The sequence below is a fragment of the Penicillium maclennaniae genome, assembly GCF_028827695.1.
Source record: "Penicillium maclennaniae strain IBT 15551 chromosome Unknown utg000006l:1.0-2513246.0:1.0-2515036.0, whole genome shotgun sequence".
In the NCBI taxonomy this organism is placed as follows: Eukaryota; Fungi; Ascomycota; class Eurotiomycetes; order Eurotiales; family Aspergillaceae; genus Penicillium; species Penicillium maclennaniae.
Genome location: NW_026623218.1, coordinates 2,330,554 through 2,343,272, shown reverse-complemented (window position 1 = coordinate 2,343,272; position 12,719 = coordinate 2,330,554). Strand labels below are relative to the sequence as shown.

The 12,719-nt window shown below is 51.6% G+C and overlaps 4 protein-coding genes across 4 annotated transcripts; 2 read left to right on the top strand and 2 right to left on the bottom strand.

Moving 5' to 3' along the window:
* Positions 1–2,037: 2,037 nt before the first annotated feature.
* On the top strand, positions 2,038–3,824 carry N7477_007151 (Pal1 family protein; the record flags this gene model as incomplete). Its single annotated transcript, XM_056968814.1, has 4 exons — positions 2,038–2,092; positions 2,266–2,507; positions 2,560–3,007; positions 3,064–3,824. 4 exons carry the CDS (start codon positions 2,038–2,040, stop codon positions 3,822–3,824), a joined length of 1,506 nt encoding a protein of 501 aa, XP_056821610.1.
* A 1,527-nt stretch (positions 3,825–5,351) lies between these two features.
* Positions 5,352–8,276, bottom strand: N7477_007150 (MCM DNA helicase complex subunit MCM2; the record flags this gene model as incomplete). The annotated part of the gene is made up of 5 exons (XM_056968813.1): positions 5,352–5,448; positions 5,510–5,679; positions 5,741–8,046; positions 8,107–8,216; positions 8,272–8,276. The coding sequence occupies 5 exons, from the start codon at positions 8,274–8,276 to the stop codon at positions 5,352–5,354; spliced, it is 2,688 nt and encodes an 895-aa protein (XP_056821609.1).
* A 460-nt stretch (positions 8,277–8,736) lies between these two features.
* On the top strand, positions 8,737–10,450 carry N7477_007149 (putative metaphase-anaphase transition protein (Mlo2); the record flags this gene model as incomplete). The annotated part of the gene is made up of 5 exons (XM_056968812.1): positions 8,737–8,828; positions 8,880–8,934; positions 8,988–9,663; positions 9,741–10,385; positions 10,443–10,450. The coding sequence occupies 5 exons, from the start codon at positions 8,737–8,739 to the stop codon at positions 10,448–10,450; spliced, it is 1,476 nt and encodes a 491-aa protein (XP_056821608.1).
* Positions 10,451–10,763: 313 nt separating this feature from the next.
* On the bottom strand, positions 10,764–12,418 carry ssn3 (cyclin-dependent serine/threonine protein kinase SSN3; the record flags this gene model as incomplete). Its single annotated transcript, XM_056968811.1, has 3 exons — positions 10,764–11,832; positions 11,885–12,038; positions 12,334–12,418. The coding sequence occupies 3 exons, from the start codon at positions 12,416–12,418 to the stop codon at positions 10,764–10,766; spliced, it is 1,308 nt and encodes a 435-aa protein (XP_056821607.1).
* Between the last annotated feature and the right edge of the window lie 301 nt (positions 12,419–12,719).

The following is a 12,719-nucleotide window of genomic DNA, read 5'->3' as shown; positions in this document are numbered from 1 at the left end:
CCAAATTGTGCTTGCGTGTCGGGTCAAAGCTCTTACTGGTCATTGTATTTCTGGACAAGCTCCAGAGGAAAGAATGGCCAATCCTCGACATCTCTTATGACTTTCTCCAACTGTCTTCAACCCGTCAACACACAGGGCGAACTCTTGCACATTATATTCCCGTGCTTGTATGTAGATAAGTGAGTAGAGCCCGTCCATTAGGCTTCTCAGGTTCAGCTCCCTCTTGCGAATTCATACGGACATCGTGCATTAGAAGTGCTAGGTCGCGTCGGTTCGGCCCACACTAAGAAGTCAAGTCCAAGCCTTCAGTATAGATGTTGCCTCTTTCTTGACACGTCAGCTTTCGTATCTCACGTCATCTCTTCCTATTTCTTACTTGGATCTTATTCATACATGGTTCCATATAATATGGTGCTTTCCAACTTCGCAGAAATTTCCGACTTCATTGACCCCAGCAGCGATATCAAGGCAACATCTTTTACGACTAAGGCGTATCAAGCTGACTTTAGAAGCCCTCAAACAATATTCTTACTTTCTTGTGATATGGTGAAGATACAGGAATACAGGTCAATCCTGAGAATCAATTGGCCCGATATTGGTCCCTTCTGTGCGAGTCGACCGTCAGTCGACCTCTGACACTGTAATTTGAAGCGCCTGATGTCAGGTTCAATTGGGCTCCTATCTTAATAGTGACCATAGATCGGGGGTATAATTCTGATGTCAACATCCCAAGGCCGGGAAAACTGGATCCATGGATATCTCGGGTTCTAAAAATAGGTTTCATACTTCTATGGATCTGGGCGTAAGTTTTGGCTGGCACGCTAGTTATTCTTATCTTTTGCCCACTTCGAAGATTTCAAGGTTCCCAATGTCTGATAAGGCATTCGCAAGATCCAGACTAGGAGCCACGGATTCCTAGGCCGATGCCCTTGCATGTTGGTGTCTAGTCGAGCTCGGCCTGCCAGCATGACCGGGATCGATGTTGTCAGTACGCGGCAACCAGCACCAGGTTTCCTGGCTACTCACAGACCATCTAGTCGCATTGAAACTGCATGGGCTGCATATCGTCCTAGCCTTTAAACATGTCTACAGCCGACTTGGGCAATGCAGCCATGTAAAGCAGTGTCAAGCAACCGAAGTCATCCTCTTCATGACTCAGGAACCGGGTAGAACCATGTGAGAATTGGCAAACAAAGCGCAAATGAATCCTTGGGCGATGCGGTCATCAATCTCGCTGCCAACAGCCGGCGCTATTGAACCCAGGCGTCTATACATGTCAGATGCTACGAAGGGGGTCTTCTACTCAAGCGGGTACGGTAGTTTCTCGGGCATAACCGAGGGTCAGGGCGTGAGCGTCTGAACGTCCCGTCATCAATGAGATATCTCAGGACCGTGCGAGATCGCGCAATACGAGGCGAGAGGCACAGGTGCCGGTACCTCGCGTGAGATGAATCCACATTCCTACCAAGAGATGACATCAGAGATGAGACAACACAGGCATAAGGAATGCGAACGTCATTCCGAATGGCTGGATGAAGGAATCCTCCCAGAAAACAATCAGGACCATCGTCCATCTCAGGGTAGCGTTAAATGAGTGTGACAGGGGAAATTCGGAAGTCCACGCCACAGTGTGGAGACGTGTCGATCGCGAGGGTTGCCGCCCCTGGATTTGGGGGGGGTCTGGGGAGGTGTGGTCTGCAAGTCAGTCACCACAGTAGTCTAGATAGAAATCAAGATCCTGGACAATCCGGTACCAGAAGAGTGTGTAAGGTTTTCACAGGGATGTTGAAGGTAGGGGAGAAGTGACAAGGAAAGAGTCGAGAAGAGGAGTGAGGAGAGAATAAAGTGGGAGAGCACCTTTACGTACTCAACTTCCCCCCGTTGATCCCGTGTCTCTTTTTGCCCCCATTCATCTTCCTCCGCTCTCTTCTCTCTTTATTTTCTTGTTCCCTTCCTGTTTCAACTCCTCCTCGTGCGACACCCTAACGCATCTTCCGACAAATCACCCTCCTCCACTTGCCTCCGTTTCATCTCAGGATGAATGCCCCTCCAGGGTTTGGGTACCCGCCCGGCGTGTCGCTGGCGCCGACAGGTGCGTAATGCTCGCGAGAACGACCTCTGATTGCTGCGATTGCTTTGATAACCCGGTTGCTTGTTGCGTTGTGCTGCGGCCCCCTGACTTTGGTTCTATTTGCTTTTTAAATCGCCCCCTTATGCCTCGTTGCACGACATCGGGAATCCAAAATTGACCAGATTCCATCGCAGGCAGTCAAGATTCGCCCACAGCAGCCAACTTTGGCTCAAACAACCCTTTCAGAAACCGTGCTCTCTCGCCGGCCAACGGATCGACCACCAGTGCTCGTCCAGAACGTCCCCGATCCACCAATCCTTTCCTGGACGAGACCGACGCGCTCTCACCGCAATCAGCCCCTGGAATGTCCACAGGTGCCGCCTTGTTCTCCCCGGTCGAGAAACAGGATATGACTAGCCACACTCGAGAGCTCTTCGTATGTTTTTTGCAGAGAATCTGGGGGTTCCATGGCCACTGACTTGTCGCAGGAGAATCTCTCAATGAAGCCCGCCCCCGCTCCCGTTCCCGCTCAGACTATGAATAGCGCCCGGCCAGCTCCAGATGCCTCGAAGATGCGCCCCGCACGAACAGATCGCCTTGATCGTCCTGACCGCTCCGACCGTACTCGCACTTCGAGAGAGCGTTCGTCTGGGCGCCCTGCGGAGTCCAAATCAAAGGATCCTTTTGATATCTTCGCAGACCCTCCCAAGTCGGGTCCTCGTGAGGCCACTTCTCGCCGACCGCGCCGAAATTCCGAGTCGTCGGTGATGGACCGGTCTTCAAAGCTGTTTGATGATGACGACGACAAGCGTCGCCGCGAGCGACGCCGCGAGCGCGAGGCCCGTCACCGTGATGGCAAGTCTCGATCCTCTCGCAAGGACCGCCGACTGGACATCATTGACAAGTTGGATGTGACAAGCATCTACGGTACTGGCAGTAAGTCTTCCTGATATCGCAATCTGAGGTCATCTATATATTGACCGCCAACACAGTGTTCCACCACGATGGTCCCTTCGATGCTTGCAACCCTCATCGTAACCGCAAAGGCTCAAAAATCGCTCCTATGCAGGCATTCCCCAAGAACTCCAGTAACATGGCATTGGGCGGTGCCGGTCCGAACAACTCCAATATTGACTTGAATTTATTCCACGGTAGAATGGAGGAGGGCTACAACGACTTCGCCAGTTCCGGGGTGCAGCGAAGTGGCACGGTCAGCTTCGATCCCCTCCAGCGCGTGGAGCCCGTTCATGGAGCCGAGAGTCACGGACTAGGTACCAGCACCTTCTTGGATGGTGCACCCGCCAGCCGTGCCGCTATGGCGCGTCGCCAGAGTGAAAACGAGCAACAGCTTGCACAGGGTGGAGGTCTTCAGCGTAAGAAGAGTTTGGCGCAGCGACTACGAGGCAAGAGTAGTGCTCGTGAAGGTGGTGGCTATTCCTACCCAGCAGCCCCCGCAATGGGCTCCAGCCACTCCGCCTCCTCGCGAGGCAATGAGAAAAACCCATTTTTCCAGGACTATGACGAGGAGTGGGACAAGAAGGGTTCCCGTATCCAAGAGTCGCGTTTGGAATCTGAAGGTGGCCGGATGCGCTCGTCCAGTAGCCCCAAGCAGCCTACTGGTCTAGAGCGGAAAACCACCAACGATCGTTACGACGATTCCAAGCTCAGTTCTCCCGGTGGTGGTTTTTTGAATCGGATGAAGAGTCTGCGCAAGCCGCGCCCGGAGCGCCCTGCACGCCGTACTAGCGATTAAGGTGTCTGCTGGGTATAGCATCAACTTTGCATCTCCGAGTTGTTCAACACCGGCGCCGTCCAACCCTGCCTCCGTCCCCATCTCCCCTTGGGAGACTGATGATTTTTCTTTGTGTAATACCCAACATGCGCGCCGTCAGCATTCTGGCGCCTCGAGATGGCGTTGATATTCCCTGGAGTCGGTCTGATTGATCTAAACTGTTTTGCTTCTTTTATTTTTATCTCCTGTTCCATCTGAGGCAAAAAAACACGAAGCCGTGGTGTGCCACCGTGTTTGCAGCGAAACTCCTTGTACGTCTCAGCCGCTTTGCTTCCAGGAATGTATTATCTGAGCACATTTTTGTGTCTCATAGCATGACCTTGGTATAATGGCGTTCGGTAACAAACGGTAACAAACTACATTTCATTCGCATTGAATCGTTCAAATGCTTCGCTGTAATATTGGGATACCTGTGGTCCCTCCGACTGAACTAAGCTGAGTAATATGAAGTACATCGTTTACCTCAAAAATCTACAGGCCGAGCTTCTGGATCACAATCTTACTGTGGCATTCAGGCAAGCAAAGCACATCCGACATCAACGAGTCACCAAAGAGTCTGAGGCTGTTTTGATCCAGCGCCTGTGTGCTGTCCAGGATTAGATCTGCGACAACTTTAAGTAGTTCAAATTAAATAGCCAATGTGACTATTCTTGGTAATGGATCATCGAGTAAATATATAGCGGCATGTTTCCCTAGCATCGAGTCCTGCTACGTCTTATTTGCCTCAAAATTCTAGGTGCAACTTGGAGTGCCATAACATCCCTCCAACGCCCAATCCTGGCTACCAAATGGATGATTTCGATAATTTCATCGTCAACTCCGAATTGGGGAGGTTTAACCCCCAACAGCCCTTGCCAGCGTTATGAGATAGCTCTCCGCCTACGAATTAAGACAACCGACCACGGCGGCGACACAATAAGTGACATGCACTCTGGCCTTCACAGCGAGCTTTATCACCACCTCAAATTCCACAATTGAGCAGAAGAGCTGACAATTTTCTCACCCTCGCAAGGAGATTGGTTACACGCCAGCGGCGTCCTATCATAGTTGGGGAACTTCTGGGAAGCGCCGTGGCCAGTGCCGAGACATAAACACGCGACAAGTTCGACTGATACTTCTATAATTAGTTTTCGAACCTGTTTTCCGTCGCCGGAAATGGCTGGATCTATGAAGGTGTAGGCACGGATTGAATATTACTACGTAGGAGGTTGCGCGATTGCGGCGTTGGAGAAGGCTGGCTTGTTGACGCAGAGCCTTTTTGCTTGATGAGTCAATAGAACAATTTACGATGATGCTAGTATGCTTAGACTAAGGGGAGCTTCGAGGATGTCGTGGGTTTGAGAGATATGAGAGATATCATGTTCATTCATTAAATCATGGCCTAACTAGCGAGGCCCTTGCAGTAGCATCAAAATCAACGCCATGTGCACCAGATGCAAACAAAGTGGTATTTTAATCGAATAAACCGCAACCTGGACATCGAAATGTTTACCGCGCCGCAGATACATTTCGGGGCACTCGCAGGTTGGGTTGGGCAACGCCAGCACGGCGCTTGGACTGCGGCTTAGGCCTGGAGAGTGTGTACCTGGAAGGAAGATAGATATCAGCAAACGAACGTATCTCCCTGGACGGAGAGTATAACATACTTGGCAAATGCACGGGAAAGCGCCTTCTTGGCGCTGACCTTTTGGCTGCCAATGAAGGACTCCACAGTCACGGCGATCGCGCGGTCAATGTCCTGGGCAGAGCAGTACTCGGACAGACGCATCTTGCAGAAAGATTCCGCAATACGCATAATGGCTTCCAAGTGACGAACCTATGATAGTATGAAATGAGTAAGGGCGACAATCAAGATTAACCAAAGAAAAAAAACATACCGTGATGGGATAGGCGCCAGTGGCCAGCGACTCGCGGCGCATGTCTGCAAAAAGACGGGCGACCTTGTCCTGGTCGATCTGGTACAGCTTCGGGTGGCAGTGCTCGCGGGCGTAGAGAATGTACTTCCGTAGCAGCTCCTGAGGGATCTCACCCTCCTTCTCTTCCTCGGCCTGCTTCTGCTCTGCCGCACGTCGGGAGATTTCCTCCTGAGAGGGGGGCATACGACGACCCTCCCTGTCGATACGGTAACCTTCTGCATCAATGAGCTGACCGTCGTTGTCGACCATATCACCATTCTCATTTCGCAGAGGACGGAGCGGGTTGGCACGGTGGTGAGACTCGATCACGAAGTTGGCCAGACGCTCATCCTCGGTGGGCTCGACCAGATCACGCACCACGCAGAGAATGTCGAATCGAGACAAAATAGGCTCGGTCAGTTCGACGTTCTCGGAGAAGGGTTTGGTACTGTTGTAGCGACCACCTGTCGGATTGGCAGCAGCGACGACAGCACAGCGAGCTTGCAGGGTTGTTACGATACCAGCCTTGGAGATAGAAATGGTTTGTTGTTCCATGGCTTCGTGAATGGATGTGCGGTCCTGGTCGTTCATTTTGTCGAATTCATCAATAAGACAGGTACCACGATCGGCCAACACCAGCGCACCACCTTCCAGGGTCCATTCGCTGGTCAGGGGATCACGGCGAACACTGGCCGTCAAACCGACGGCACTGGCACCCTGACCGGTGGCGAAGACGGCACGGTGAGCAGTCTTCTCAACGTATTTGAGAACCTGCGACTTGGCAGTACCAGGGTCACCAAGAAGAAGAACGTTAATATCACCACGAATCGACATCTTGCCTTGCGCCTGCTTGCTAACACCACCGAAGAGCGAAAGCGCGACGGCAGTCTTGACGTCGTAGTGGCCATAAATACTGGGTGCCATGGAGCGGACAATTCTATCCACAATATCAGGCTCACGAGAGAGAGCCCGAATCTCGCGCTCATCCTCTTCAGTCAAGTTGAAGCCAGCAAGCTGGTCGTGAGACTTCACGACATGATTGGCCTCGATGATAGTAGCGAAAACGGGGAATCCGTTCTTGTTGTTCAGCTGCGCGTCATAGCTGTTGCGATAAATGCCAGTGATTTCGATCTCATCACCCGGCTTCGCCAGATCAATGAGATCGGCCAGAAGGACGACCTCACGCTGACGAGGCAGACGACCAGCGGGAACGGACCCAGGAGACTCCTGCAGAGTCAACTTCTGGTAGTTGCGGTAGACAGTCTTCTCCGAATTGACGGTGAAGGGACCACGGGACTGGCAGTTCTGGCAAAACGAAATCTTCACCTCCTGGCTGGCCTCTTGCTGGAAGGGACCCAAAGTGATGCCACACTTTTGGCAGAGGAACATCACATACTTCAATTGCGGGAAGACACCGGTGCGACGAGTGACAACACCGCTGACACGAACCAAACAGTTCAAGTGAGACTGACGCAGCTGCCGGAGGGTGTAGATGATAGGCACATCTGTGATGCGCACGTGGATCTCGTTGTGAATGTCGTGGTACTGTGGGTAATGGAAGAGGGTCACATCGAGGGCGACTTGATCGAAGACCTTCAGAACTTCGGTTGGCTCGTTGGCGAGGAAGTAAGAAAGAGCAGCTTTGGTCTCGCTCAAATGGGCGTAAGATACCTCCAGTGAGGCGGAGTTAACCTCACCAAGGGTCTTAATACGGTTTCCGTATACAGACTGACCACTGGGGTCGATGAACTCGGTGAGGAAAGCCTTGAATTCCCGATAAATGGAGCGGAGAACCTGAGGCTGAGTGACCCAATCGGTGATGTTGGCAGCCTTGACATCTGCCAATTCCTCGAGAGACAATTCTTCCATACCCTCATCTGCCATGTCGATGTCCTCACGGTCTTCGTCGTAGTGATGGCGGCGGCGGCGAGGTTGGCGAGACAGATCCATCTCCACATCATCTTCATCTTGCAGGAAAGCAGCGGGCATACGGCGCCGGCGCTGAAGTTCCCGATCTCTCTTGTTCAGACGAGCATCAAGTTGCCGACGAGCGGCAGCATCGAGTTCATCATGGTCTCCGTCATCGTCAATGTAGGCCTCGTTCTGGTACTGATCCTGTGCGGCATCGTGGTAGTCCCGCTCGAAGTTATCGCCGAACAGATCAATCCCGTCCTCATCCTCGGCCAATTCATCCACGTCGTCAATATCAGGAACAAGCTCGGCCTCTTCATCATCATCTTCATCATCGTCAAATGGCAGCGCAGGCGGGGATGAGGCTAGGGCCATCGCTGATCACATTGTCAGTATGTGCCCATGCAAATTCTGCCAGGATGAGGAATTCCACATACGACTGGAAGGAGGCAACGGCGCTGGTGAAGACATATCCTCCTCTCTTTCGCGCTTTCGAGTGTTGCCTCTCGGGCCGCGATTTGCGGCCGAGTCACTCGGTCGGAGGGGACTGCAATACATTAGCCGTGCTGAAAACCCTCAATGTTGACACTTGGAATACTCACTCCATGATGTGTGTGAGTGCGTGGCTCAATCGTCAAATTTGGGACTGATTGAGCAATTCTAGATGGGGAAATACAGAGAAAGAATGGGGGTTGGGAATGTGCTGATTTTCTCGCTCGAATGCGCCTAAGGACAAGTTTGAAAACGCGTAACGCGTCCGACCGCGTTTCAATTAAAGTCATGTGACTGTTTAGTGTCACTAGTCTGAAGTGACGCCAAAAGCGCGCATTTGTCGGCGATGTGATAGAAGTGTCGAATTAGGAGAATTCGAAAATCGGTCCATCATTCGATTCGAATTCACTCCTCGGAGACGACGCGCGCTGTAGCACTTCGTTCTGGCTGCAAATAAACACCATTGCAAACAGCCCAAACACTGGACTTGCCGCATGGCAGCAACGGCCCGTTTCTTCGTCCTGACACAATCTCGACACACTTCCACGTATAGCTACCATCTGAAGATAGCTGCAATGGATGCTTCAAATACCACGGACGGCAATGTGACTTCCAACCTCGCACGACGTGAAAGCCTCGGTTCTCAGAACTCTCAGACAGCAAAAGAGTACGCGCTTCCTACGCTTCTATGGAAAGACACGTATCTAACGATGAACAGGTTTATCGAGTCACAGATTCGGCTTGAAGCTGATGCGCGCGAAGTCCTGCCATATGTGAGCGGTTTCTAAATAAATAGAAAGCGCACGCGAGACTGACATTTCATTAGTCTTTTGATTCATGCACGTATGCTCTAGGTCCATTACGACAGAATCTATTTGCCTGCCTAACGTGCAATCCTCCTCCCTCGAACCCCGAAGATCCTTACACACCTGCGGCCGTTTGTTATTCTTGTCAAATATCCTGCCACAGTGAGCACGAGCTAGTAGAGCTGTTCAATAAGCGAAATTTCGTTTGTGACTGCGGTACTACTCGCCTGCCATCCCCATGTACTTTGCGCGAGGATCCAAAGACTGGTCAAAAGCCCGTCCAGTCGCAAGAGGCGGCTCCTGGTAACAAGTACAACCACAACTTCCGCAATCAGTTCTGTGGTTGCGGTGAACAGTATGATGCGCATCAAGAGAAAGGAACAATGTTCCAATGCCTCGGTCTCGGGGCGGTCGAGACTGGTGGCTGTGGTGAGGACTGGTGGCATCCGGAATGTCTTATTGGCCTTCCCCGGGACTGGTACAAGAGCAAAGTGAGTGAGAAGCAAACGCCTTCCGAAGGCAATGTCGCAGTGGTGAAAGACCACGTCCAGCCAGTAGACGATGATGATGATGAAACTCCCCTCCCTCCTGGGTTCCCTGCCGAGGATGATTTCTGGCAGCTCATCTGCTTCAAGTGCATGGACTCCAATCCGTGGCTGAAGCCGTACGCGGGTACTCCCGGGTTTCTTCCCCCGTGTACCAGCATGGTGGAATGAAGGATTCCTGTACCGCGAAGACGACAGATGACCAGAATTCAAAGAAACGGAAGGCAGACGAGGGCGAAATATCCCCAGAACCCTCCACAAAGCGCATCAAGGATGAGTCGCAATCATCAACATTGGCTCCTATCAAAGAAGAACCATCCACGAAACCCGAAGACTCAACCGAAGCTCCCAATGCCGATACACCGAAGACCCTCTCCCCGCAACCCAAACATGCTTCTCTTCCTACCTCCGGTCCGCTGGGATCATTCTCACTCTTTGTGGAACAAGACTTCTACGATCATCTCTGCCGATGTGCAGAATGCTTTCCTAAGCTTGCGCCGTATCCGCAGCTTCGTGAAGAAGAGGACACCTATGAACCTCCTCTATCTGACGATGGCGAGGACAATGCCGCCGCAAGCACCGGCACCGGCAGTCTTCTGGAACGCGGCGAAGCAGCCCTAAGCAATGTGGACCGTGTGCGTGCCATCGAGGGTGCCATGATTTACAATCATCTTCGTGACAAAGTAAAGGATTTTCTCAAGCCATTTGCTGAAAGTGGCCAGGCTGTTAGCGCAGATGATATCAAGGGTTACTTTGAGAAACTGCGCGGTGATGAGCAGGGTATCAAAGACGCTGCTGGTCAGGCCGAGACGATGGGAGGACGAGCCGGCGGTGGTGACGGCGATGCCAGTGACAGCCGACGTGAGCAGAGCGGTATGTGATAGGTCCTCCTATGGCAAATATTGCTGTTGGCTTACTCGATGCTTCTAGGTTTTTGAAATGCGAAGATCGCGAGAGATATGTTTTTCTCTTAAAAGCGAAGCAAATGGGAAATAAGGTGCTAACGGATGGGATCTAAGGGACGGACTCTATTGGGCTGGCTGTAATGTTAGGCGCATCATTATACTACGGGCAATGAATTCACGGAAAAAAAAACCAAATGCATATTCATCGAGGTATCTGGGGGAACCGATACCCTTGGTTAACGCCAAAGCCAGAGAGAAGCAGAATGCTATGAAGACAAGATCTAGCTTGGCCTATGCATTTCCAATAGTAACAAAAGATGGGATATGTCTATACAACAGATGGAGATCATTCTTTGAGTCGCTTCGCCGCCCTCAACAAAGAGTCATCTGGTAGGCCACTGCGCTTGGTGCCGGGCAGACTACCGGTGCGCATGTCATTGTCGTCCTGTGTTACCCGGCGATGTGGGTATTTGCTTTCGATGCCATCGAAGCAGTTTGCACTGACAGATCCTCCGTTTGAAAAGTAGGGGTGCTCCAGAGCTTCTTCCGCAGTTATTCGCTTCGTCGGATCATATTCCAGCATACGAGATATCAGATCAAACCCATCGGCACCGGGTGTACCAGCACTGGAATTCGCCGAGTAGCCGCCATTCTTTAAACAGCTCTGATACCAGCCTTCGAGATTTGGGCCTCGGTGGAAGTGAGCAGGCTGCCTGTGGAGGACCAGAGATTGCAATTGCGTATATTCCGGCATAGACACAAGACCTGGCCAGGTCTCCTTGCGGGGAAGTCCGAGAATCTCGACAATCTTCATCATTTGATTGCGTTGGAAAGGAACTGTCTTTTTGCTGTCCATCTTAGCTTCCTCGCCCTTGAAAATGGGTCGGAGAGAGAGGAGCTCTGCGAAAATGCATCCTACGGCCCACATATCAACAGCAGGGGTATAGTGCCGGCTACCGAGAAGAAGCTCCGGGGCTCGATACCATATGGTGACAACCACTTTGTCACCAGTGAACAAAGAGTTCAGGGGTTTGTAGAAGAGACGCGCCAGACCTAAATCACCGATCCGAATGGCACCGCTTGAGGTGACCAGGATATTGGCTGGCTTGAGATCACGATGCAAGACCCAATTTGTGTGTAAATAAAGGAGCCCGTTCAGTAATTGAAATAAGATTGACCGGACCATCTTGGCGGGTATGGCGTGTCTTTGGGGCTGTGTGTGGTGGTGAATGATTTGGAGCAAGTCGTGTTCCGTGTATTCGAATACCATGAAGATACATTTGTCTTCTAGGATGATCTCCTCCAGCTGGACAACGTTGGCATGCGACAGCTCGGTACAGAGCGCCATCTCTCGAATCGCCGACTGCGACAGGCCGGTATACTGGATGGTTTCGCCTTCCTTGTCGGGCTTGAACCTGGTGACGAGTCAGAGCTGGCAATACTCGGTAGGATGATTGGAAGACGTACTTCTTGATCGCAAACTCGCCTTTGTGGCCATTTTTGCCAATCGCTTTGTATACTCGTCCGTAGGTACCGCTGCTAATGAAACCCACAATGTGATATCGGTCTCGAACTCGGACTTTGCTAGTATATCCTGCAGGTCTTCGGGGTTCAAGCATCTCTAAAAACAGTCTCGAGCGTCAGCACTTGTGACAGATCGCGGTGTTGCCAGCCACCATCAATCAAAGGATACAAGCGTCATTTGAGGCGAATCATAAGAACCATGCAGATGAAGATCGCAAAACCAAAGATGCAGGCCAACCACCGCAGAGTCAAGGGGACAAATTACCCCGAGGATAGAAGCTTCCAGCATTATTAAGAAGAGGAAAGCCTTTCCCAAACATAGTGAAAAGAGAAGATAAGGTCACGCTAGCAAAGAGAGCAAGCAACACAGTAACCAAAAATCAAGTATTTACCATCGAAGGACTGCAGGTTCCGCTTCAAATTGGTTCTGGCTCGAGCAGAGATCGAACCGGAGGAAGGCGGGTTCGTCAGGCTCATTGGGTCGTTCGGTCCATCGGCATCTCGGGGGAGGAAGGGGGCTCTCCACACGTTTGGAGTTGTTTTGGAGAAGGTAAGTGCGGAGTTTCAGTGGCTTGTCAGTGGGTGGCAGGGAATGCGACCGGATATGATGGAGGCGAATGAGAGGAGTGGAGGAATTGGGGATAGTGAGGGGGGAAATTGGCTAGAGATGAAGCAATTTCACAGGTGATTTTATCGCAGGTCCGCTGAGTTCGGGCGCTTATCGCTATCACCGTGACATATTTGAAGAGGGGGGGGGGGCGGTGTCTAACGTCATCTC